This window comes from Nanorana parkeri, unplaced genomic scaffold (assembly GCF_000935625.1).
Source record: "Nanorana parkeri isolate BGI_ZX_2015 unplaced genomic scaffold, ASM93562v1 scaffold1879, whole genome shotgun sequence".
In the NCBI taxonomy this organism is placed as follows: domain Eukaryota; kingdom Metazoa; phylum Chordata; class Amphibia; order Anura; family Dicroglossidae; genus Nanorana; species Nanorana parkeri.
In genome coordinates, this window is record NW_017308147.1 from 181532 (window position 1) to 209109 (window position 27578).

Below are 27578 nucleotides of genomic sequence, written 5' to 3' on the forward strand. Positions count from 1 at the left end.
CACACACACACACACACACACACACAATAATAATACACCTCCTGCGAGCCCCCTCACCTGTTCACGTCTTTTGCAGGGAGGAGGCTGTGAGAAGGATCGATCCCTGGTGATCTAGTGAGGAGCTCACTAATACAACCTTTTCTTTCGGCTCGGAACTCAGAGCTCCGGCCGAAGGAAGCCGGAGCTGGCAGAAGCTGCTCTGCGGTGTGCATCCGACACAGGTGCATACCGTGGAGCTGCTCCGGCAAGTCAGGTACGTGGTCTGCGATTGCGTGCCTGACATGTCAGCTGGCAGACCGGTACTTGGAGACCCAAATTTCCACTCGCCCTCACTTGATTTTTACTCTCCAAATGTAAGCAGGCTGTACAGTTTTCCTTAAACTCCTTTAGTAATCCTGCCTTAACAGATTCTCAGGTCTGCCACAGGAGCAATCCATGAGATCAACAAGCAGCTTTACTTTTCCATAGTCTTCATCTCCTTTATGTGATTATTCTGTGAAATCATCTGTGTGTTGTAGCAGCCCAGAGAGGATCTGTTATCAGTGCGGAGTTCAGTCAGGTGATAACACAGCCTTGATGGCTTCCAGATGATTTTCAGAGGAAGAGAATACCAGAGATTGGGACAATTGGCTATACCTCATCAAACATACCCTATTGAAATACTGTAAGAATGAAGACCTGAGATTATAACAAATAGCTATTTTACAGTTGTGGACCTGCTGAATTATATAAACTTTCTAGACAGGTTCACTTCAAATAAACCTGTCATGCTTGTTGTCTAGCTATGCATAGTTTACATTCTTCTGAGGCTCGGAACAAGCATGCAACAAATGAGTTAGAAACAAGTATTTTCATGCTTGTTCCGGGTTAGTAACCTTGCATGGGCAAATATCAGGCTTCACATTCTCGTGTTTATCCTTAATTGGCACTTCTCTGCTGAGAATTGCTAATGCATTAGTATAGGTATTTCTGAAGCTTTTCCTAAATACCAGATGAAAATAACTTTTTACATGCTATAATGTTTCTGATGTATTTGGCATTTGTTCAGCAATGAACAACCCCAGAGCACATCATAATTTGATATATTTTGATATAGTATACTTTTGTATTATACAAGGATTTAAAACTGCTCCAGTGCATTTTAATAGCCAAATGTATGTTGATTTGACTTCCATGTAAGTGTATTAAGAGAAAACAATTTGTTGCTGTTTCTAGCTCTCCAGCATGCTGGGAAGCACATGGAAGATTGCATTGTCGCCTCATACACAGCTCTGCTTCTAGGATGTCTCTGCCAGGAGAGTCCAGTAAGTACAATTTGAAATGCGAATCATAATGTTAATGTACTTCTAGAAAAAAAATAATATCCTGCTCTTCTAGGGAAATGTTTCAGGTTGCTGGGCACTTAAAGATAAATTTGGTTCTTTTATCCTAAGTGGCCAATGACTGGAATGAGTCATAAAAATTTCAGCCGAAGAGCATTCCTAAGTGCCTAATCTAATAATGAAGGCTGTGTTTAGACAATATAAGCTGAACCTGAGGCAGATATGAAAGAGACAAATGAATGCAGCTATGTATTAAGCAGTGCATTAATTCTTTTTATTGATTTGAGGGGCACAGGAATTCAGAGACTGTCAGGTTATACTGCTGCCTACAGTAGGATTGGACATGCAAACAAAATTGTGGGCCAGCTCAGAATACTTGACCCCCCCTCCCCCCCCATGTGCATGATGACTTTAAAAAAGAACCTCACAGCTAGGGCCCCTTATTAGAACTTTTTTCCCTGGCAGGCCCTGCATTGCATCCTGTCTTAATCTGTCAAGCTCTGATCTCCTTGGTCAGAGTGTTTGGAAATTAGATTGTACATGTCTCCTGTCAATGAACATGAGGATGCAATCCTTGGTCTGTGAAGCCTGCCTGCAAGAAGTGCATGCTTACATTTTTACAGCATCTTTTCAGGCCTCCCTTGGATTTCGCCAGTGGCAAGAGTACCGATTTTACTCAGTAAAACATGCTTAGGGCTCAGACTCACGCCTCGTTTAAGGCCAAGAAGATATCTTTTCGTCACTACCAGGCATCAACTTCTCAAAGCAAACCCAAGTCTGTCTCCCTGGCCACCCTCAACCTATCAACCCCCTGATAAAATTTGCCTTTCTGAAGTGGGGGACATTTATTGGCCTTTATGGACACTTGGACAACCTGCAGTAGTTTCTGCTGTGAGTGTTTATTTAGCACCCACTGCTTTCTTCAGAACGACTGACTCTTTATCTTACCAGATGCTCCCTGTAAAGGGAAACCAGCTTCTCATAACACAATTTCTTGCCTCAAACAAATCACCATTTAAGAGTATAGTCTTAGGGATCGGGGTCCACTCTATCGTGTCTAGATGCACACTAGCTCTGTAAGTGCCTCATGGGCTCTTCAGCATCGGGCTACAGATTTGCACATTTGCCACCTTACCTTCTGTTCACACGATCTCAAAAGTTTTACCAGTTGGATGTTTAGGCCCTATCTGATGCCAGCTTTGGACGTAGTCTTTTTCAGGCCACTCTTTGAGCTGCAGACAATCCCCAGTTTGTTGGTGTTTTTTTTTCACGGACCTGTTAGTGTTCTGTTTGCTTTTGCCCTCAGTTAAACTGCCTTTGAATCTCCTGACAGGTATAAGACTTCCTGTGCCCCTCCCTGAACGTGAAAGATTTAATGCTTGCTGTAAAATCCTTGTTTTGGAGTCCATTGAAAGACACAGGTCCCACACCTCTGATGCTCTTCGGTACTGCTTTGTTGGAATACTGAAGCTGGGCAGTCAGGAGCTCTTTCTTGCTGGCCACATCCCCTCTGAATGCAGTCTGTAAATTCAAGCTGCATGTACCTTGAAGTGCAAGCAAGTGTCATATGCTAGGTCTCTGCAAAGAACTGATAAAGGGCTTGCTGGTTCATTTTAAGAAGCATCTATCTGTAAGTGCATCATCATTACTATCTAAATTTACTATAGAAAAATAAGTATTCCTCAAGTGGTCATCAGAGATATTACATTAAAAGAAAGGAGTCCAGAATAAGAAGTATTGTGTTTAAAAGGAAATGGCAACCTAGATAGAACATTCATTTTTTATTATCCTAATTCTGTTCAGCCAGGTAAATGTAGGTCAGTCCTAATTGTTTGATACTGAATAGATGGATGAAGGCTGGGAAAGGGAATTGTTCAGGCTGCTACTGAAATTGTAAACCTTCCTTGGCCAGGGTTGCTTCTTATCCTGCTGCAGAAATATTGAGCAGTTTGGATGTTTGCTTCTTTAGCTAAAAGTGGATCTGTCAAATACAAAAATAACTCATGAGAATCAACAGAACACACATCCGCATTACCAGATTACATTTTTATTAGTGAAAAAGGGTACTTCTTTCTTTACTATAATAAAACACTACTTTATTATCTGTCTTAGTGTAGCCATACATGACATGATTTCTGTCTGCTAGGTGCTCACACCATCAAAGAGTACCAGAGGCAAAAAATAAATGAAGCACATTTCAGGAATAAATGCACATTTCAGGAATAAATGCACATTTCCCTATGTTTTATCCTTTTAAACACACTGCAAACATAGAACAAAATTACTGTTGGTGTGCCGGAAATATAGTGTGCACCAACCTTACTGTTTGACATGACAGCACATTGGGGGGAATTGATCAAAACTGGAGCAGCTGTGCATGGCAACTAATCAGCTTCTCTCTCATTTTCAAATCTTACCTGAGCAAACAGAAGAGAGATGCTGATTGGTTGCCATGGGCAACTGCTCCAGATTCTGTCCCAGCTCCTAAATTCCCCATAGTGGATTTTCAGCTCTGAAATCCTAAGCATGTGGTGCCAGCCCTGTCTGCTTCATTTCTGATGCTTTACAAAGAACAGAAGTTTCCTCATCTCTCTCCCCTCCACCCCCATTTTCCAATCTCCATGACCCTTTGGGGTTATGGCAGAGAGCACAGGAAGTTATCCGCTTACAAAAAGATACCCCTAACAACTTGACACCTGAACCCAGTTTTGCAAGCAAGGCAAATGTTAGTAAAATTGTACACATCTTTGCAACTAAGTGTATCTAGGTAAATTATAACTGGTCATTCTCATGACAGATTGGGCTGTCATTTGGTGGTAAATATTAATAGATATCTCCTAATTTGCTGATGTGAGTAATGCAGTGACCATCAGGTGATTGGACCCTGATATATCAAAGCTGTAAGGACAGCCCTATATTACCCCTCCAACTTCCAGCCTGCCTCCGTTTTTCACCAGTGTCTTTAGGTTAAGGAAGACATTCTCTTTGCTCTACGTAAAGTGCATCTTTTGTGCTCAAGGCTATTCTAGTTTTCCCTAAGCTACTTACAGACCCTGAGGCTTGGTTTTCTCCTTGGCTGAGCTTTGGCAGAGACAATACCCGGACCCTACTAGAAGGAAGATGCGGGCTGGCCTGTTATGTGTTTAACGCACTGGATCCTGCAAGGGGCACTCACCTTGAGACTTAGTTAAAAGAGAACTATGGGGTAAGTGTTTTTCCCCAAAGTTCTCTTAAGGGTCACGGGAGGACATGTACTAGCATCCTCCCGTGCTATATCTATATATCTACATATAGATACAGTGGGGCAAAAAAGTATTTAGTCAGCCACCAATTGTGCAAGTTCTCCCACTTAAAAAGAAGAGTAATGTGACTACTGTTCGGAACCATCTACCAAATGGAGATTTTTCAATAATGACTGAAATGCTTCAAAAGTTTCTTAGTTTTATGAACCTTACCGTAAGTTACTTTTTTTAAATGTCACCGTCGTATCTTTGAACACCTTTTTGTGTACTTATTTAATTTCAAACATAACATTTATGCTAGTTGTGTAAAAATGTATCAACCTGCAAGGCAGATTTAGGGCATTGAATTTATATCTCATAAACAATATTAATCATAGACTACAGCAAATATAAATTGAGACAAAGCAGAATTCTTAGCATGGATTGAGGAAATGACAGGCTAGCACAGTTCCACTGAGTAATTATAGGCCGCAAGTCAGCAACCTTATAAGTGGATTTATAGCTGCTTTTCCTGCTTTGACTGCTCCCACCGTAATGGCTCAAATAGCAGAGGAGTCATCTATAATTTTATAGCAAATGTGCTGCTAAAGATTATTTTAATAACTTACTCCTTAAAGAAAAATATTTCCTTTGCCTTGAAAATGTACAGCTTTTATATGTTGTGTTATGTTAACTTGTCTTTTTTTTTTTTATATGTTGAAATTCTGAAATACTATCATGTATAGGGCCATAACATGACTTATCCACTGTCTGTAGCCTAAGGCTAGCTATAGGCTGAATTATAGGGATCGGCCTGGAATTCTTACAGTGGGTGGCCCAAAGTAAGCCTTTGAAAGCTTTAGACTCTTCCGAACTTGACTGTATTGGCTCCCTCTCAACCTGGCAGAATTGGCTCCCAAGTCCACATCTACCATTTGATATTTAATATTGTTGGCAAACTTGGGTTTGACAGGAACAGCCATCACTGCCTTTTGCTACAAGCCACCCATTATCCTTCAGTGTACAGTTCAGTCCTTGCAAAATGCATTGTATACGGTATAGTATGTAGCTAAACTCAGAGGAGCTGTGTTTTTGTAATGCACCTGGTAATGGTACCACTTCAGTCTAAATTTAAATACCAGTATAGTGTTTAAAGGGCAAGAACAGAATATCTGCTGGTGGTAAACCGGCCCAGTCAGTGTCACATTTTAAACTTGGGTCATTTAAGTCCCTTTTTAGTGGTGCTTTTGCCTTCCTCTACACCTCTGGTCATCTCTATTACACCTCATATCACTAACCAAATACGTGCCAAGGGAATGCAAAAAAAAATGTCTATAGTTATACTAGCAGCTTGACAAGTGAAGTCTGCACTCAACCTGGCTAACCCAAATAATGAAGGTTTAAAAACAAAAAAAAAAGCTACTTTAAAGATATTCTCAACAATATATATCGAATTACATAATAAACAAATCAATACTTAAATTTTTATTTCGCTATTGATAGATTTATCTTTATCAATAGTGCAATAAGATTTTGGTTGGTTATTGATTACACACACCACACACACACCACACACACACACACCACACACACACACCACACACACAACACACCCACACACCACAACACACCCACACACCACAACACACACATACTTTGTGCTGCTTGACCTAATGGTGTGGTAAAATTAAAAAAAAATGATGTTGGTTAAGTTGTCACAGGAAGGAGCTTAGTGGCGGAACTATCAAAATGTATTGCCTACATCCACTATTTCTTTTGTTGCGTCAAATTGGTACAATTGTACAGTCATTATGAAGCATGCCAGACTCTGTGACCACCTGTGCAATCCATTGTACTTGAACCAGCCACTAGAACAAAAAGTCCAGACATTGTTCATACATTTTAAACTTGCCAATGAATTGTAGTGAAATATGTTGCTGTTTATAGGTCACTGTGAACATAAAAATTGACCCTGTCCAGATGTTTAAAAAAAAAAAGCCACCAGCAGTGCCCTGTTATAACTGCTTTATTTTCATCTATCTGGTTGCCAGTTTGCTGAAACTTTACTTTGTAGCAGAGATCATGGCATCGATTCAATTGGCTTTTCTGGTGTGTCAAAGAGCGAGTCCCCCTCAAGGGCAGCTCTGGTCCTCCTGCTAACGTATAGTCACTGCAGAATGCAATAATGGTGTTGGGGGATATCTGTAGAAACCACTATGACCAGCAGAGAATGCTCTTCCACACCACAGAACGCGTGGAAACCCCTCAACAGGGTCGCTTAAAATCTTCCTAGGACCTTCTACCCATTTCTGTATACTTAAAACAGGTATTCGTTTTTTACTACCTCATTTCTCTTGTTCATTCTTGCATGTCATGGGGAAGCTTGCAATAGTGATGGAATGTTTGTTTTTCTCCACTTGCAATGCAGGAGCTTATATGTGCCATTTCTTTGTTTTACAGTGTGCAGTGGGAACAACAGGCCAGAAGTCCATCTCAAGAGTCATTGAATATTTGGAACACTGCTAGAATGCATCATTATTAACAGTCTTTTATACATGCTGGATATTCAACTCATGTTAAAAAAAAAAAAAAAATCCTGAAGATGCACTGAGTGCAGATGATGTGCTACTTACATGGAAATTGCAAATCGGACTCTGATTTTGTAGTTAATTGAGCATACGTTTGCCACAACAACCAGGTTTTAGCTGAGCATACAGCAGCTTTTAATTCCAAGGACCAGAGATTCTGTAGATGAATAAGTGACCTGGCTGTTTTAATCATTGCAGTATTTCGGTTCTTTTACGTTCGTAGAATTCGATGGGGTTTTCATTGCGCATTTCCTCTAGTAGTTTTGGTTACGGTCAGTTAAAGGGAAAAATATATATATAAAATTGATGGAAAATTGCTGCGTTCATGCAAATGCTGTTTACTATCGATTACTGCGTTCTATGCCAGCCAGGTACAAAGACAGCCCAATTGGGGTGAATTCTAACAAAACATCTGGACAACAAGCTGCTTTTTGTGTTTTCTTTTCCCCTACCCCCTCATCTTCCTGCTTTCTTAATAGGCTTTCAATGCTTCCAAAAGTTCAAGAGATAATGTCTGTTGATCGTTTTCTTCCTCAGCTACTCCATTTTTTTTCTTTCTAGATTGCTCCAATCATAAGTTGTTCTTGAAATGTATTTTCTGTATATGCACCCTTCCTTATTTCCTTTTTGTTAATTTAAGACTTATTGATACCTTTTATGTAATTATGTTGTGAAATTTGTAGAGCTTTGCTGCACCAAATTCCAAAATGCAGGCTGGTAGACCCTGGTTTTAAAGTGTGCCAGAGCACTGATACAATTGGAAGTGCTTTTGTCAATAGCTCTGTTGTACATTATGTGCCCAATTAGTAAATAGGGATCTATTTTTATATTTCTGGTGGTCCATCTCAGGTGTCATCTTGGACTAATGTAAATGAAAAGGGATGTGCCCTTAGTTGACTTTTGAGGAGTTCATCTACCTTAATGCTTTTTTGCCACTCGCAGTGTCTTGTGTGGCATGGAGGAACATGCCTTCAGCAGGCTTTGTATTTTAACATTTAGTCTCTTGTAACCTTTGCCGAAGTGGAGGTTTTAGGTTGACATTACCTGTTTTAGGGCTTTTAATTGGCATATGAGATCAGCGGGTACTTTTTACAAGAACATTAAAACAAGTGTCAGACATGAGCAGCATTAGTGTAGACCCTTCATGAGTTCTCCATTGAGAGTTTTCTTTGAAGCTGGGGAATATTCTGAGATGAAAAACTTTAGCTCAAGGCATATTCTGGTGTTTAGACCTGTGCACTTATTGCTGTTTTCTTTGTATGCACCTGAGACTTTCTCTTCAAGGGTGCATTGGACATTCACCATAACGGAACATTACTGTCTACCAAGAAGATCTTAATAAAGCCATATAGGTGATCAGCACCCAATCTGCATCTCTGCCTGCATAGAAAATGTTCAAGGAAGGTGGAGAAATGCTGTAGGTAGTTTGGCTTTTTGTAAAAAAAAATAAAAAATAAAAAAATAGTTGAGGTTCTTAGCAATATTTATGTGAAAATGTTAATAAAATATATTCAGTTTTGAAAATTCTTTCTAGATCTACTAATTTTGCACTTGTAATCTGTACAATTTTGATAGCAAAGGGGGTGGGGTGGGCATATATGAAGGTTGTCTGTTTCACATTGAGAAATGTGAAAAGGTAAAACTAACTTTCCAAAGAGTGACTTTATCTTTACGTTGGTTTTTATTTGTTCTCTTTTATATACAGATCATTGTGCAGTTTAAATCCTAGGCAAACCACATTGATTTTGGACATTTTGCAAGTAACCTTTATTTATTCGGTTTGGATTCATACATGATGACGCCATGAGTACTGGGTCTCATTTTATAAAAAACAATATATATACCTGTTTTTAGTTAACTGACTTCAATGTAGAGCATGAAAACCACTCCTCATACGGAGTACTGAGGTTGATCCCCTGCTTTCAATGTCAACTGCTAACTTGTGGAAAAACAATGTTTATGGCCCTGCGTCTTGCAGGAAATGACTGGACAGCTGCAAGCACTCCTAATATCCCTGTAGCTTTCCCATTTAAGATTGAAAATCAGCTATGAGGAACTTATCCCCTGCCGACCATTTCTCAGTAAGTGGAGTGCTCCATTTGAAGGTAGACAACCCTTTTAAAACATAAATGAGACACAGTGCTCTTAATCCCGACGCACATAGTTGGATTACCCACAGTTCAGCATTTGATAAGAAACAAAACTGAAGCCTATTTTCCCCTGTGATTATCAATAAGCATTAGTGACTGAGGCCCCACTTAACAGATTTCCTGTGCAACTGACTTGACTTAAAAGAATTAGGCTCATGTGACGTCGGCTAGCGGCAATCCCAAAGATGGAAGTAAAGAAATCACTTTGCATGTTAAGTTTGCTTGCTATCCGGAGACTTACTGGTTATCTATTTAGATTTTAGCGTTGGCGTAAATACATGGAAATGTCTTGACACCCATTTTTTTTTCTATGTATTGTCTCTTTAAACAAATTGGTTACCCCTCACCCCCTCCAGTTCCATAAAGATGCCTTTTAAAGTTAGGTTATTTCAGCATCCTGTGTAGGCTTACATTGCAGAGGTGCGAATAGCTGAACTTTTAGCAGTTCCTGAGCTTGAATGGTTTTGCTGGTGTTATGTCTAGTTTGTCCTTGACAATACTTGAATGTTCGTATATTAAAGCGCACAGTTCCTGTTTTTGTTTGTGCAAATTGGGCTTCTGCCTGGAGCTGCTTGTGGTATTTAATGCGTTTTATAGGATACTTGTGAGCATATTGGTTATCATATTCCATTATCTTAAATATCTATCAAGCACCACTAGCTCAAGCTGGTTACATACATTACAGTATGATTATAATTCTAACAAGTATTTATAGTGTGAGAGCCCATTAAAACAATTCATTCATTTTATACACAAGTAGGTAAGCTGTTGCTCCCCACAGTTTGTAAATCTGAAGACCTTTGTACAATTTGGTTTTGTTTGTGGCCATCATAATTGCAATTTGCCTTTGTGTTTTAATTTAATTTGGAGCAAACACCACAAGAGTAAATTGAGAAATTACAATTGGGTATCCCTCAGGTTCTGCACTAACTGGTAACTAGTAGACCATAACACAGGGTTTAGAAGTCTAGTTGATAGCACTATATTGGTAGTTTTTCCACTGATTACTTTTTGAGATTGGCATTCCCAGTTTCACTTTGGGAGTTGTATGTAAAGCTGTATAAGGGTTGTCGGAGATCCTGCTTTAAAGCCATGCTATAGCATAGTTGGCATGCCCTGTGCAATGTAGTTGAAGAATAAGTGCTTTTTAATTACTATATATTCAAATTAACAGCCCTTGATCATATAGTAACCATTTGAAAAGGTAGCATATGAGTTGATGCAGGTGTCTTACGGTAGAGATTACATTTCCAGTGTTTAGTATAACTACACCATTCCAGCAAGCTTTTTCTTCCTTTATTGAGAGCCTGCATTTCTGTAACGTTCTATTGCACTTTGGGCAAGCTAGCTTGCTCACAGACATAAGGCAGGAAATTTAAATTGAGAGATTTGATGATTTACAGCAGAGCTTCCTCGAAACAGGACCAAGGTAGAAAGGTTATTTGCAAACTTGCTTTGCTTGCAAATGTCTTGGCCTAAAAGCCGAAGCACAAATATATTACATTTATCTCTACGTGACTGACTGGTATAATGCTCTAGAACAGGGGTAGGCAACCTCAGCACTGCAAGATTGGCTCTGTGAGCCATGCCTGTGGCTTTCAAAGGCGTAATGGGATATGTAGTTTCAGCAGAGCTGGAGTGCCAAGGTTGCCTACCCCTGCTTTAGAATGTACCACATAACACAATCAGATTGTCAGCTCAGATGTATAGGTACCTTCTTTACACAACCATGCAACTTGGTAAGCTTGACTGCTGCATACATTGTCTAGCTTTGAGAGCTTTCATAGCACTTGGATTCCAGTTTCTCTAACGGGTAGCCAAACACCTGCCCTCCAGCTGTGGTGAAACTACAAATCCCATGATCCATCTCTCTGGGAGTCATGTCTGTGGCTTTGAGAATCTTGCAATGCCTCATAAGATTAGTAGTTCCACCTCAGCTGGAGGGCCGGAGTTTGGCTACCCCTGTTCTATAGCATGCATATCCCTAGATATATGGGGACTCAGAATGGAAATGGTTGCATTTGGTGTTTTCTAGTTAGAAGGCCTTCTTTGATGCACCCTAGAAGAACTTCTACTCATGGTTGTCTGTCAGTGGGAGCTTAATGGCACAGAGTTTTATCAATTAAAAGGTACGCTTTAGAAACTTGGGTATGTTAAAATTGCACTTATTCTTTAACTGGGTTATCTGGACCTCTTCTAAAATGAGGGATTTAAAGCAGTTCTCTAACCCAAGTACAATGCCTTCTGTTTCTGTTGGTGTTAACCTTGATTGCTGATGTATGTATATTGGACATATACAGTTTATTGAAAGTATTACTTCTAAGTTGTGTTTGAAAATTCGTTTTTTCCTCCTAAGGCAATATAAAGTTGCAGTTGCGATAATTATAGCAAAAACGTTTTGTCAAGTTAAGGTCAGTGCAAACTTGTATGATGGAGTAAACAAATCTGTGACGTGCCACAATTTGAATTCCTAGTTATATATTGGATTCCTAGACATATGTTTGGTTGTATGCTACCATTCTCGTACATGCAGGCTCCAGTCGTCTTAAATACATTTTATCTTGCATTTAAGATTTATATAGGTGTATAATAATCTGCTATGGAGAATGTGGGCACCCATTGACGTTGACCTTGCATTTTAAAAATTCTATTGGAGAAGTTCATGTTGGGTTGAGGTCCTATTAAAATAGAAAAATAATGGTTATAATTTTTTTCCCTGGGTTGTGTGGAGTACATGATACTATCCAGCTGACACGTGCAGTTATTGTAGTTTGTACCAATGCAATGAGAGAAGTTACAAAAGTTTGAGTTCAAATAGACTTCTAATAAACATTTTTTATAATTCACGTGCATTTGTATGGTGCATATCAGCATTGCCTAACTGCATTAGAAGTTTGCGGGGAAACAAAGTACTTTTCACGTAACCTAAAGCCTAGTAATGGCCATGTTCTTACTGGCTACTATTCTTGTTTTCCTGTCATTAGAAACTGTAGTGTCTGTTGCATTCAGTCAGGTACACCTGATTAGACTGCTTTTCAGCCGGATAAGGGAATGTTGTAAATATGGCTGCCCGATGTACTTGTTTAATTGCAAACTTTAGATAGAACCATGATTGCTAAAACATTAGCACACATTGATGAAGTTAATTACGTTACGCGCTTCTGTCTATTTTACTTGTATATCTAGAAAACATTAAAACGACTAATTCCCATTTCAAAGTTAATCTTCATGTTCTAAATCCCGTTTAACAACAAAGACAAGTAAATGTGCTAAGTGAACTCCCGTTAGTTTAAACAGAGTGATAGTTTTAGCAAGTATCTGATTGACAATAAACTTATGGTAGGCTGATGTGGCTCTATAATGGCAACTGGGGTTTTTACACCTTTTCCAGCCACTGAAGCTCAGTTGTATGAATGCTGCAGACAATACAGAATTATATAGCGAAGTCTTATTCTTATGTGACGGGGTGCCAGACTTGTTCATTGACTGTTGCGTTACTGTAACTTGTGAATGTGTTTATAACTTTATTTTTTAGCTCACAAAAAATGAAGCATTCTAAAAATGATGGAAACCTAAATCTCATTACAGGGTCGAGATTTGTTTCAGAAAATGAGTACATTTAACAACCTTTTCAGTGGTTTTTACCTGTTGGAGACTACCGGTTTTCACCTAATCTGTGGAGTTCTTTGCACATTGCCTGAGAGAAGGCGATATGCAGGCTGTGGAGCCATTTAGCTAAATATCCCCATCTTGGAATGGGACTGTAGCCACTGTGTGTTTTATTGTCGTCCTTTTCAGAGAGCGGATCCAGATTTATGGGCCTCCCTGCTAACTAGAGGCCTGGGAGAAAAAAAGGGTGATCTGCAATCATCTAGCACATGACACATTAAGATCTGTGCTTTCCATGGCTTAGATGTAAACTTAACAGGCTCTTTTTTCAAAGGTTTTAACTTGAAATTGATCAGCTACTCTAAGCAGGCAATGGTCTGTTAAATGTCTGTTCTCATCCGTTCCTTTTATGTTCTGTTATGAGAATTGTGGGGGTAGGTGTTTTTCCTGAAATAGCAGAGGTGCACGGTCTTAACACTGGACATACTAGTTGCAAAGTTTTTGGTGCATCCCATTGGGGATTTGAGGTGGACAGTTGCCGACAAGGTGTTTTTAGATACAGACTAAATGCAGTTTTTATTCCTCCTGTCACTGGTGGCTTTTATCAGGACACAGTCCCACCTGCAGTGTTGGGAATGTAGATATAAAAAATAGGCTTGTGATATCACAGAATCCATTTTATAGGATGTGCTCTGTGATGCTAGTGGAAGATGCTGCATTTGTATTGTGGAGTTGGAAGCCATTTTGTTCATTGTAGTACATACTGAAAACCCCATCAAATACTCTGCTTTAAGGGTACTTTAAACCTACTTGCATAATAACCTGAAGTTCAAAAGTAACTTTTTTTTTTTTTTTTTTTGTTCTTCCCTCCTGTATATATTTATGTAAATACAAGCCATTGGAGACTAGAATGGTAGAGTACTTTTCTGAATCCAATCTTATTTTTATTTTATACAGTATTTCTCAGCTGTGATATTTGGAGCAAAAGCCAACGGCAGGAAAATAAAAACCAAGTTTGTACCAGTTTCATGAAGTATGTCTTTGGGTTTTTTTGTAAATAATTTTAACTCGAATAAAAATTGCTACTTTCAGTATATACGGTGTGTACTTTTCACTTCATGTACCTAGTATGTCTCAACATGTGCATATATGTGTGCGTGTGAATTAAGTGCTGCTTTACAATAGCTTTTATCAGTTTTGTCAAATTATAGCTACAGGAGAAAGTAAGTATAAATTGCAAATTGTTTTTAGGCAGCCCATAGGCCAGATGAAGGAGGACACACGGCTGGCTGACAATGCTGCTGCTGCTAGTTGCCAAGCAGTGGTTTTGTTTTTTGCCAGGGAAGCTCTGTTACTGGCTGGATTTCAAACTAAGCAACATTGCTTTAGGTTCACAAGTATATTTGTTTAAGAAAACCTAATACAGTGAGAAAAGATGACTAACATACTATAAAATAAATGTCTCTTTTGTTCATTGAAGGACACAGTGGAGAGCTTGAATCTCTTAACCAGTTGACATCCGCGGTGTTAAACCCCCTTCCCATCATGTATATAGCGCCACCTTCAGGAGTAGGACACTAGGCACAAAAAAAGCACAGCCTAGGGGTGGCCCCTGATGGTGGCCAAACCCCCTAGCAGCTACAGGCAACTCCATTTTTTGCCTAGTGTGAAGGTGTAAGGACCTTAATTTCTTTCTTTTTTTGGGGGGGGCGGGGTATTTTTTTTCCTTCGGTCAATCAACAGCAGGGCGGGGCGACAGGCTGGATAATATAGATCATTGTAGTCGTCGTCCCCCCTCCCAGCTCAGCCATCGAGCGCATGCAGATCTTTAGCTACGTGCGGGTTCGGCTGCGACGGCCCTGTCTTGGATCCAGGGCAGCCTGTGAGTGTTCCTCAAAGGGGCACATATGACCATGTGACTTGTTCCTACAGTGGGTATAGAAAAGAATCACCCTCCCCTTTTAAAAGAAAATACAATTTTATTGCTTTGCACCCTGAAAAGACACACCGTTTTTGTTTTATCCAGCTGTATTTACTCAGTGCAACTTATTACATCCAAGTGAAATATATAACACCAACACATCAGAAAAAAAAAATCAAAAACGCAATCACTGAGTTGGAAAAAAGATTACCTCCTTGTGTCAATGTTTTGTTAAACCACCTTTTTTGATTTAATTACAGCCTTTAGTCTGTTGGGATATGTCTCTACTAACTTTGCACATCTAGACTTTGCAATATTTGCCCACTCCTCTTTGCAGAACTGCTCAAGGTCCGTTAAATTTGATGGTGACCGTTTTGTGGACTGAAGTCTTCAAGTCATTCTTCAGATTTTCAATGGGGTTTAAGTCTGGGCTCTGACTAGGCCAGGGGTAGGCGACCTTGGCTCTCCAGCTGTGCTGACACTACAAATCCCATAAGGCATTGCAAGCCACAGGCATGACTCCCAGAGGCAGAAGCAAGATGGGATCTGTAGTTTCAGCACAGCTGAAGAGCCAAGGTTGCCTACCCCTGGATAGGCCATTCTTTTCTTTCCTTTTACCACGGAGTGGTCTTTTTTTGCTGTGTGCTTTGGGTCATTGCCATGTTGGAAGGCAAATCTTCCCATTTACAACTTTCTGGCAGAAGGCAGCAGATTTTCCTCAAGAATTTGATGGTATTTTGCCCCGTCCATTTTTCCTTCTATCCTGACAAGTGCTACAGTCCCTGCTGCAGAGAATCACCCCCATAACATGATATTACCACCTCCATGCTGTACTGTAGGAATGGTGTTATTTGGATGCTAAGCTGTATTGGATTTCCGCCAGACTTATCGTTTGGTGTTGAGGCCAAACAATTACATTTTAGTCTGTTCTGACCATAACATCTTCTTTTTCCATGTGGCCTCAGAATCTTCAAGGTGCGTTTTGCATGTGGCCTTTCTTGAGGAGAGGCTTTTTTCTTGCAACCCTCCCATACAAGCCACACATGTGGAGAATTTGTGATATAGTTGTCACATGAACACAATGACCACTCTTTTGTTATAAATTCCTACAACTGCTTCAGAGTTGCTGTAGGCCTCTTGGTAGCCTCTCTCACCAGTTAACTCCTGGCTCTTTCATCCAGCTTGGAGCGACATCCTGATCCAGGGAGGGTCTGTGTTGTACCAAATACCTTCCACTTCATAATAATAGACTTCTCTTTGCTTCTAGGCATTGATAAAGCTGCACTACCAGACACTAAAATGCTCTTTTTTTTTTCATGCCGAGCTAATCAAAATTACCACATCTGATCACAGTTGAAAGTCAAATGGCTGTGTGTGCCATTGAGAAGGTGATTAGCTACACCTGATTTGAGTTTACCTGATTTGAGTTTACAAGTCCTTTTTAGGAGGGGTGATTACAGGCTGACAGCGCCACCGTTCTGGCAGGAGGTGGCTGTCCAGGGAAGGTACCCTCTTCACGTTCTCGGGTCTTGTGAGTATATGCACACCCTCCCCTTCCCATTATATTTACTGGGTGGCTGGAGGGGTTAAAAAAATGTGGGTACCACTTTTCCGCTCTGCTCCCAGTTAATATGTGCGCGTGAGGTGCTGTACGCCATTAATGGGAGACATGTGGCCTGGCAGTAACTGTTTGTTCCTGGTGAGTGAGCAGTCCCCTAACTACAGCTGGAGGTCTGCTTTGTCTCTGGAGGCTCCCATGGCATATCGGTTTCTCCTTTTCTCCTGGGTGGTAAGTGTATGATAGATTGTTGGAGAGTCACATGGGGGTCCTCTTGTTAGCGACGGGACACCAGCTCCTGGGTAGTGCCCAGTAGAGCTTTAAATGCGGAATTAAATGTTAAGGACAGCTGTTCTGACTGTGGGTGCTGGTGTCTGCGGTCGGCCGTTCTGGTAATTGAGGTCACGGTTTCTGGCCTATGGTAGTAGTGACTGCGGCCAAAATGTCACTCAGGGCTGCTGCTCTTACTAGTGTAAGTCCTGCCTGTGCTTCGGACGGCAGTCCCTACCGGTCAGGCTATTGGCTGCAGCTCGTGGTCTGCGCTGCCAGAACCTGAGGCATCCCTGTCTTCTAGAGCTCCTGCCCTACCTTCTGCCCTTGCTCCAGGTGCAGCAGTCGGCCGGTCCCTTTCCACAGGTACAGTTTTCCACAGTGAGGCTAGTTAGGTGTGCGGAGGCAGAAGCCGTGGACATCGTCACTTCTGGCCGCTGCCCTTTCTGGAATCGGTTCAGACCATGCTTAGGTCGGCGCCTGCTCTCGTGGCCAGGTAATTGATGCCACCGCTTGCGGCCTAGATCTTCGCTAGCTGTGGCCGTTGTATCATTTTGGGCTGCTGCCCTTACTGGCCTTGGTTCTGTTGCTGCTTTGGAGGCGGTAATGGGGCATTTCCCACAGCGTTTCTATGTGCTGCAGGAGTGGAAGTTCAGCAGCTTCTCCTGTGTTCGGGCAACCATGTAATTGAAGCTGCGGCCTCCAACTCTGAAAGCTACGGCCGTCCTATCAATTAGGGCTGCTGCCCCTACTAGCCTCAGTTCCCTCTGTAATACGGGGACGGAAATGGTGCAATTACTCTTGGGTTTAGGCTGTTAGGTGATTGAGGATGAGGCTTGTGACCTACATCTCCTGATGCCACGGACCTCCTGTCTGCCTGCTGCCCAGTCTTCCATGTTACCCGGTGCTTGGATGGGACTACTTCTCTCCATTCTTAATGGGTTGTAGTTCTTTGGGGTGGCAAGACTTTGGTGTTTCTGATCTTCGCCCCTCCTCCTTGCATCTTCACACAGCAGGCCTCCGTGCTGTACTTTTAGGATCATTGGAGTATATTTTAGATTGTAAGCCCTCAGGGGTAGGGCCCTCCTTACCATCTTGTCTCGAATTGTATTTGTAATGTCTTCCTTGTATTGTAAAGTGCTACGCAAACTGTTGGCTTTATTTAAATCCTGAATAATAATAATAATGTCCTGCACTTGTTTTGAGTTGGTTTGGTGTCCGCCCTGTTCTAAATTTTTATTTTCCAAGGGTGGTTCTTCCACTCTTGGACTATACTTCTTAAGAGAGGTTTATATGGTTCCTGCAGTTTGCCATGCACTTCCTGTCTCTGGCAGACTTTGCTGCTACTTACAAGCCATGACAAGGTGGTAACTGAGGTCCTACCGGTGTGAGCTTACAATCTCAATGGGCTTCTGAACTATTCTTGGGTCCAGGTGTCCCTGTTGGATCCCGGTAGTTCTGCCTCTTCTTTCTGGAGTGCTTCAGCAGTGCCTGAGGCTTATGGTTATGTGGGGGGCTCGTGTTTGTGTGTCTCCTTATTCCAAGAACTTGTCATTTTTCTCCAAACACTAAGGCATCGTGGCTCCCAACACAAATGATCATTAGTTTTGGCTTGGACTCGGTGCTTGCTTCAGTACTAGACATGTTGTGTTATTTAGATAATTATATGCACTGTGCTGCAAATCAACCTCTAACTCCAAAATGCGTGACAGCAGTGATCCAAAAATAACCAATCTGAAACTATCAAAACATGAAAATGATATATAATAAAATTGAGCAGTGAATATTACAAGTGTCTGTTCCACTGAGTGCAGAGGAAAAGAAAGATGCACTCTTTATCTATTACTTAAGATGAATAACACCAAATAAATGCCTAAGTGTCTAGTAACCACTATGCAGAAAGAAAATCTGTATCTGTGTATAAAGATCTACACTCACCAGAAAGCAAGACCACTTTTTAAGACTGCCAGACCAATATATAGTAGAAGTCCAGCTCTAAGCTCCAAAAATATATATATTTTTTAAATTATCGTGCAATACATTTAAAAGTGCACTTTTTCGAACGCATAAACAAATGTTCACCTGTAAAAACTCATTTTAGTATCAGTGCACGGACACCAGTCTCTCCCGACCTCAGCGCTCTGCTATCCCAAGTATAATGACCTTGCCCAGAGGAACTCGTGTGACGAAACGCATCCTGGACTTTGCATTCTCATCATTCTGTTTGGTGTCTCCGGCTGGGGTGGCTTCCATTCAGGGTAGTCCCATTACCTTGTTTGCCCTCGGGCCCACTTTCTTCTTGTACAGTATGTGTTGGGACTGTTTTTTGAGCAGTTGCTTCTGTCCCTGGTCTGCGGTCTTGGGCACTTTATGTCCTTTTTTTTCTGGTTCTTTTTGCTGTCTGGGATTGTCACGCAGTACTGTCACCCTGCTGGTCCAGGGGGTCTGTCAACAGGGGTGCCTCCACTCCCAGTTTGTGTTTTTAGATCTTTGGGCATGTCCAATATACATGTTGTCTCAGTATCTTGCTTTTTCCACTGGTATGGATGTTCTGTTGCGGGGGCAGAACTGCTCGGTCCGACTCTGCCCTCTGTTTTCTGTCGGGTTTCGGCTGTGGTGGGCTGTACACTTGCGCTGGCATTGCCTTGATCCGGTGGAAGGGCATTTTCCCCGGCAAGATTGTGTCCCAGGCCTAGTATTCGGCAATCCTGGATCTATAGATAAAGTGTAAATTGTGCAGCGCTAAAAACTAAAGTGCATACTGGATCTATACATGGCTTGATTTTTCTGTGTCCAGGATCAGGATGGCCTGGTTATTTTTGTTTCCTATTGCAGTATCTCTGAGAGGTAGCTATAATGCTTTGTGGCTTCATGGGGTCAGTACATCTAGCCTGTTTTTTTTCTATCAACTCCACTGGTGCACGATGTGAAGTATTCTGGGGTTTCTTACCTTCTGGCTGTCCCAGGCGGTGAGGTCCTTTTTTGCCTTGATCTGGCTTTTGTGACTGTTTGATGGGTATTCTGACTTTGTCTTCGTTGGCAGTACCTTTTTGCCATTGGCTGCACACTTGCTGCCTTTACAGCATGGCTGTGGTTCTGAGCATCACGAGACAGGAGCTTTCTGTTTTGGCGTTTCCTTGCTGCTGGGAGTTAAGATGCCTATTCTGAGGTTTCTGTCGTCATGGCTGGATGCTTTACATTGCTTGGTGTGAGGAAAGGGGGCTTCCCTTTTACACATGCTGTGGGGGGGATTCTTGACCTTTTTTGTAATTGGTCGTGAGCACCCTCGAGGGACTGATGGCATGGGCGTCTCTACTCCCAATTCCCTAGCTTTGTTTTTTGTTTTTTCCTTTTGCGATGGTTTTCCTGGTGCCTGCATCTCTGCTACGCATGTTGCTGTATGGGCAGGCTTGTCCTGTGTCGTTTTCCTTCTGGCCCTACCTTGGAGGGCCATGGTGGGAAGGCCACAAGTGAGCTCATGTCCTGCATGTTTTTTTTTCCAGTATTGGCAGGGTGTGGCCCTCTTGATCTCTGTCCAGCTTCCATTCCTCTGTCTTTTAGAGTGGTTGTGTTTTTGGTTCTTTAGTCTTTTTTCCTTCGGACTGTAGTCTGATTCCTTTGGCCTCCTGGGCCAAGGGCTTTGTTTAGCTCAGATTTTTTGATCTATCATGTACCCTTTCTTTTGGGTGGGGGTTGCATGTCTTTTGACTGCTCTTGGGCACTTTCAGGCAAAATTTATTTCCCCACCTTGACTGAGTTTTTTTCATTTTTCTGTGCCTCAATAGTCATTGCTTTGGGACATTCCATTGGTTAAGAGATTCAAGATCTCCACTGTGTCCTTCAATGAGGGAAAGTGAAAATAGGATTGTTGTACTCACAGTAAAATCCTTTTCTCTGCGTTCATTGAAGGACACAGTGGCCCTCTGGTTGTTATGCTGTGTCCGGGGCTTGTACTATGTTCTGCCTTGTACTGCTTTGTGACTGAGTTGCCTCTAACTGTTAGGGGGTCTGGCCACAGCTGTGCTTTTTTTTGTGTGCCTAGTGTCCTCCTGAAGGTGGCGCTATACCCATTGGTTTAGAGATTCAAGCTCTCCACTGTGTCCTTCAATGAACGCAGAGAAAAGGATTTTACGGTGAGTACAAAAATCCTATTTTTAGATTTACATATACTTTAACCCTTTCGCTGCCACCAACATCTCATAAGTCACTGGCAGCAGGGCCCCTTTAAACAGACTCCCGGCGGCTGTTCCCGGGACTCTCTGCTTACATGTGTAAATCCGACTATTTGCCTTACACTGGAAGCGGTTCTGGCAGCTGAGCTGCTGCCAGATCGCTTCCACAGGTCAGTGCACTTGGTCCCACCCCCCAACACCCTTACCTTGCTTTCCAGGCTCCACTGCCCCGGCATGGCAGGTGTCTGCGGCAAGCGGGGAAGGATACTGCTGAACATACATTCGCTGATCTCCCCACTTTGTGACCGAAAGCAATTGTGTTTGCATCACTTCCCTTATCTGTCATTGTTCGGCTGCAGAAGCTGAGCAATAAGCTATTGGAGCGCGATCTATGCTCCAATAGCTTATTTGGAGTGCAAACATGACTAATAGGCCCCTAATGTTAACGAGAACCTGTCACCACTAATATGCTATCACATGGGTATCTATGTACTTGTTTTTGGACACTAAAATTAACAAGTGCATATTTTACTGAATTTTTGGATTTGATGAAGAGTTGCGCTAATATTGTGCAATGTAAAAATTTGCAACTGCCACCATTTTATTAAACGGTCTTTTCTATCAGAAAATATCTTGTTATCCTGTTCTTTTAGTTCTAATAACATTTTTTTTTTTTGTGGCTTTACAGTCGTGTAAAAAAAGGAGAGAAGAGGCTTTCTCCTTGCACCCCTTCCAAACAAACAAACAATACTTGTTAATCTTTTTTTTAATTGTATTGCCATGCACTTTAACATGCTAACTGAGGCCTGCAGAGTCTCAGATGTAAAATTAGGGTTTTCTGCAACTTCTCTGAGCATTGTACGTTCTTATCTTGGGGTAAATTTGCTGGGATGTCCACTCCTGAGAAGATGGTCTTAAATGTTAGATCATTGCTCATGTCTTGCCTTCTTGGTGTTATGTCAACTCACCCACACTTGCATGCTCATTTTTAACATGCACACAATGCCTACTCCCAGGGCCGGTGCAAGGATTTTTGCCTACTCAAGCGAAGGTGCATTTTTCCACCAGCGCCCCCTGGCATCCTCCAAAACTAATAGGAGATCTGTGATATCCATGTTACAGGTCAAACCAATTCGTTTTCACACTGACCGCCAATGTAACGAAAGTATTCACACTGACCGCCAATGTAACATAGATATACGCCATACACAGGCCCGGGTTCCCCACAAGGCCACCGAGGCCCGGCCTCGGGGCGGCAGCAATGTTGAATCCCCCGACGCCCGGAACATGCAGTTCCAGGGGCCGGGCGGAAAGTTAATTGCTACATTTAGCCCTGCTTTCGGAATGGCTGCCGTTGTGGTGAACAGAGAGGCAGAGTTCAAAGTAACTCGGCCGCTCCGTGTATACAGCGAGAGGGGAGAGCTGTGCTCTTCCTCTCTCACCTGTCACAGGAATTCCAGCACAGTGCTGTGCTAGAACTCCTGTCCTGGAGGTGACCGGGTCAGTAAAGAGAACCTGTCACCTCCAAATGCTATCGCACAGGGGTTGTTAGCTCCGGTGTGATAGCAATTAAGTTAAGTGAAAAAAATTAAATTTTAAAAATAAATAAATATAAATCAACAAATTAGTACAAAATAATAAGAAATAAATAAAAAGGTGATTAAAAAAATTAGAAAATAATTATAAACAATAAGATAAAAATGTTTTTAAAAAAAGTAAACGATAAGATAAAGATAAAAAAAAATTAAAGTGATGAAGGAAAAAAAAAAAATATTAAAACTAACCCTGCTGCCCCTGCCATTCTCCATTGATGGGTGAGAAGAGGGACGCGCATTGTGGAATCTGGCCTTGGGGCAGCAGGGAGAGTAAATCCGGCCCTGCAGTATTCTCTTCCTTATCAGCGGGGCAGGGGCGGTGCTTTGCATATGAATGATCCGCAATTTTTACATATGAATGGGTTGCGCCTTATTGATATGCAAATTGCCACGGCCCATTCATATGTTAATATCTCAGGCGGGACAGTGCACGAACAGGAGCAGCAAGCTTAGGAGAGAGCAGAGGGAGCTGGGGGCGGGGCTCTGACTATAGGAAACTGAAGATCAGAGCCTGTCGATTGTGCTGCTCCTGTGTATGTGAGGGAGGTGCTGTTTTTCCGCCCTCCCCCCACCAGCGCCCTCAAGCGGCCACTTGTGTTGCCTATGTGGTAGCGCCGGCCCTGCCTACTGACCATATTTTGTCCCCACACAATCCCTTCACATCATTATGCATATTTGAAGTCTCCTGGTCAGACAATGCTACAAGGGGGTGATACTAGTTACAAATGAGGCCCAAGGGTTGAGGCTGTTGATATCAATGGAGAATAAATGAACCACAATTAAAAGCCCATCTCCAGGGAAAGGTTTTCCTTTGCAGTGGAGCTGACCCATGCAGTGCAAGGGTTAACTGCTTACTTATGCCTTAGGGACAGGAACAAGCGGTTTTTCTTACTTGATCCCTGCTCATCTGGGCATCAGTGCTCTCCTCTTCTCCCACTCCATCTGTGGACTATGCCCCTGTGTTTCCATGTACAATGCAAGGCTTTGGAGCCTGCATTGTACTTGATGTGTGCACGCCTTAAGGTGCCCATACACCTTACGACCATCGCAAGACGTTTGTCTTGCGATGGGCGTAAGCTTATTAAAAGCTTGTACGATCTGTCCATCTTGGACAGGCAGATCCTACTTGCGATCATCGCAAGCCCACCCCCCTGAGGCTGCAACGAGGGGCGGGCTTCCGATGACTGCAAACGGGCAGTGTGCGCACACCGGCCCGTTCGGCAGTTGTCGAACAAGCAGGCCACTAACCCGGGTTTTCAAACCTGCTTGTTCGACGGAAGACGTGCGACCGTACAGTAGAAACGGTCGCACGCCTTCCATACACTTTGCGATTATCATACGATCGTGGGATTTCCCGCGATTCGATTCTCGTACAGTGTATGGGCACCTTTAGACTGCTGAAGCAAAGGGAGGAAGAGGCTGCAGAGCAGCTGGCTTCCTGACAAAAAATAAACCAAATGACTTCAGTCTGCCTTTAACTCAAATTATGTCTCACAGTAAAGTTGGGGAGGAGCTTGTGAACTAAATGCAAATACTAATCTCCAGGCCTTCTTCAGACTGAGAAACTAAATTAGAAACCACTTTTTGCACGTTATAGCCAAAATAGTACCTTGCGCCAAATTGAATCCCCAGCAAGTCCTCCAAGAAGTCCATTCCTATTATATACACCATTCTTTCCACTAACCGCTGTGGCTGCTAAGGCTGGGGCACCATTCCTCCTACGGACACAGGGGCATTTGCTATCTCTATGATTAAGTCCTGTTGAACCACATAAGAATTGAGGTCCCAGGCATGAAAAGTGTGCGTGCATCATCTACTAAATAAATTGACTCAGTACATTTGATATATCGATGTGTGGTGATTTACCTGGCAGAGACTGGCTCATCAGTGGGACTACTACCTGGCTACTGTAAGAGGTAAACTTTTTTTTGCACATGTGTATATATATTTTTAATCCTCAACCATATAAACTCCATATTGGAGAATCAAACGAAAAAAACAATACCGGCGCCTCCACCTGTGAAACGGGCAGTTGAAATGATAATGGACACACTGTAGAGGCAGCTCCCACAAGTCTATGGAGACCGTCAATCTGAGAAACAAAGAACGAAAAAGGGCGCCTCCATAGTGTAAAAACGAAATTTAATGATAAAAAGCACAGCTTGTATTATACTTACAAGAAGTTGGTAGTAAATAGGCATATAGTAATCCATAGGATATCAAATCACCTAGCAGCAGAAGTCTGAAAGAATATGTAGTTTCAGCGTCCACTGCCCCTGTGTAGTCAAAGGTTTACGCGTTTCTGGGGCACAACCCCTTCATCGTTCTGATAGTACAGGTGTACTGTCTGTACCTCATACTGCCATCCAGTGCAGCCTTGCACTATGGATTTTGAACTTCACTCTGTAATTGCGAGCACATGTTCTTCAATTCCATCAGGTTACCGTGCTGACCAATGAGAAGCACTTCTTATCACAGTCAAATATGGTTTTGGTTCAAATTTTATTTTTGTATCAGAACAAGCATAATCATGGATTTAGTTAGTTATTCATGATTCTAAAGCAACTGCCCTAAAATCATTAGTCTGCATTGTTTTAGAAAAAATTTCACATGTCTCTTTAAGAAAAAGTATCGGTAAGTACCTGTGAACTGGCCCTTTCTTTAAAACGTTTAGAAGCCCTGCAGTACCAAATTTAGAAAGTGATGCTGTAGGTGAAATCTAACTGATGTCCTGGGGTGTGCTTTCATGGCCTCATGGTATCCCTGGACTGCATGCAGTTTTTTGTCAATCGGTTTTTGCACTGCTGTTTCTCTTACCACAATGTTGCTTATATTGTTTCTACTCTCAGGTTGCAGTGCCCAGACACACCCATGTCACTGACCTTGGACACTGACCAGTATAAGAACTGGAGTGAAGTCCAAATTTAAAACACAAGCTTACAAGGGGGACAGGCTGGAGGCCATGGCAGGCAGTGGAAACGTGTGGTAAGAAACTAAGCTGAAGTTGATAAACAAAGAGACAGGAACTGGAGCACTGGATAAGGAAGAATGCACTTGGGTGACAATGAATGCCTCTGGAGTGGTTTATTTGGATGTCTGTGATGCTTTCTGTCCAAAAAAAGGAGCATATTTATCTTTACTACTGAGTGCTGGTGATTTCCTGACTTTCCTGCCTCTGGAGTCAGTCGCATACACAGAGGTCACCATCTCTGAAGGAACAGAAGTGCGGGAGACACTGGGATCATGGGAATGCACAGGATGTAGAACCTAGAACCGGTCACTGTACCTAGGAAGGGACCCTATTACTAAGGCCAAGAAGGTAGTGACAGCACAGTTTAAATAGAGAGGTAGATTTATAGGCAGTGAGGTGATTGCCTGAGAAGCTGCTATAACAATCATCGGGTGAATCCCGGTAACGCCTACAGCTTGTGCAGGAGCAAGGTAAGAGCAGAGAACTTGATAGATGCACAAAGAGCAGAACAGCTTTGCTGCTGATCTGTGACGCCCCATTTCTTATACAAGCATAACTGGAACAGGAAGTGATGGAAAATCTAACGCTTCTCAACCCTGTTCCCTAAACTGAGGGATAGAGTTTTTCTACTTTGCTGCTTCTATACTATACTGTGATTGGGTCTCATTTTATTAATTACTTTTGTTAGATACCGTTACTTGTTTTGTGCCTGTGTTATGGTTCGCGCATTAAGTTGTGAGGTTCTGTCTGTATTTGGCAGGTACAAACCAAAGGGCTTGTTCACACAGTGTCCATTTGAGCTGTGTTTTCCTGCACATCACCCTGAACTTTTATGGTGTGAACAGGGCCCATAAGTACAATTTGTCTTCTATGTGCTTTGTTTGCACCACACATGTGCGGTAGTGTGCAGATAAATGCAGCTCATCAGACATGATGTCAACATGAGCAGCCACTACACACTTGAGGGAAGCCACATTGGCTGATCTTACAAGTACACAATTCTTTAAATATTTTCCTTTTCTTTTTTCCCACTTGAAGATTTGTTGCTCTGGTTATACACTGAATAGAATAATGCTTTAATTTCTGTGCTGCTTTAAATATGATGGGATTGAAGTGTTAATCAAGTAATCTTACCACCAAGAGTCATACTCTCTTAATCAATCCCCATTGTTCTGCTTCTGGTCTTCATAATTTGTCTATGTCCTTAGATGATTTTAAGCTCCTTGTCACAGGATTGTAAATGCAGGCTCAAAATCTTCAACCATATGCACAGTACAATTACATGACATGTCTTCTGTTCATGTGCTCTTAACACATCATCATGAATATGTCTCCACATTTCATCTGCGTGCTTATGTAGTTACAATGTAATGGAATGGTTAAATGCTGACTACATCAGTGAAGTCAGGAGACTTTATCTTAAAGGAGAACTATGGGGTCAGTGTTTTTCCCCATAGTTCTCCTTAGGGTAACGGGAGGACGCTAGTTTGTGTCCTCCCGTTACCCTAAGGAGAACTATGGGGAAAAACACTGACCCCATAGTTCTCCTTAGGGTAACGGGAGGACGCTAGTTTGTGTCCTCCCGTTACCCTAAGGAGAACTATGGGGAAAAACACTGACCCCATAGTTCTCCTTAGGGTAACGGGAGGACGCTAGTTTGTGTCCTCCCGTTACCCTAAGGAGAACTATGGGGAAAAACACTGACCCCATAGTTCTCCTTAGGGTAACGGGAGGACGCTAGTTTGTGTCCTCCCGTTACCCTAAGGAGAACTATGGGGAAAAACACTGACCCCATAGTTCTCCTTAGGGTAACGGGAGGACGCTAGTTTGTGTCCTCCCGTTACCCTAAGGAGAACTATGGGGAAAAACACTGACCCCATAGTTCTCCTTAGGGTAACGGGAGGACGCTAGTTTGTGTCCTCCCGTTACCCTAAGGAGAACTATGGGGAAAAACACTGACCCCATAGTTCTCCTTAGGGTAACGGGAGGACGCTAGTTTGTGTCCTCCCGTTACCCTAAGGAGAACTATGGGGAAAAACACTGACCCCATAGTTCTCCTTAGGGTAACGGGAGGACGCTAGTTTGTGTCCTCCCGTTACCCTAAGGAGAACTATGGGGAAAAACACTGACCCCATAGTTCTCCTTAGGGTAACGGGAGGACACAAACTAGCGTCCTCCCGGCAGAGCCAGCTGTACCTGCC

General features: G+C 42.3%; 1 protein-coding gene and 1 long non-coding RNA gene across 2 annotated transcripts in view; one reads left to right on the top strand and one right to left on the bottom strand.

The window, feature by feature from the left end:
- WAPL (WAPL cohesin release factor) overlaps positions 1-8003 on the top strand; it is an 83111-nt gene extending 75108 nt beyond the window's left edge. Inside the window, exons 17-19 of the mRNA XM_018571959.1 lie at positions 1216-1304; positions 4683-4778; positions 7004-8003. Coding sequence (XP_018427461.1) covers positions 1216-1304; positions 4683-4778; positions 7004-7069 — 251 coding nt within the window. The 3' untranslated portion in view covers positions 7070-8003. The remainder of the gene's footprint in view (positions 1-1215; positions 1305-4682; positions 4779-7003) is intronic.
- LOC108800011 lies at positions 7131-24343 on the bottom strand. The gene is made up of 3 exons (XR_001942064.1): positions 24329-24343; positions 14573-14584; positions 7131-7195 (listed from the first exon to the last, which is right to left on the bottom strand). It is a non-coding gene; the product is annotated as an uncharacterized LOC108800011 (long non-coding RNA).
- Positions 24344-27578: the final 3235 nt, after the last annotated feature.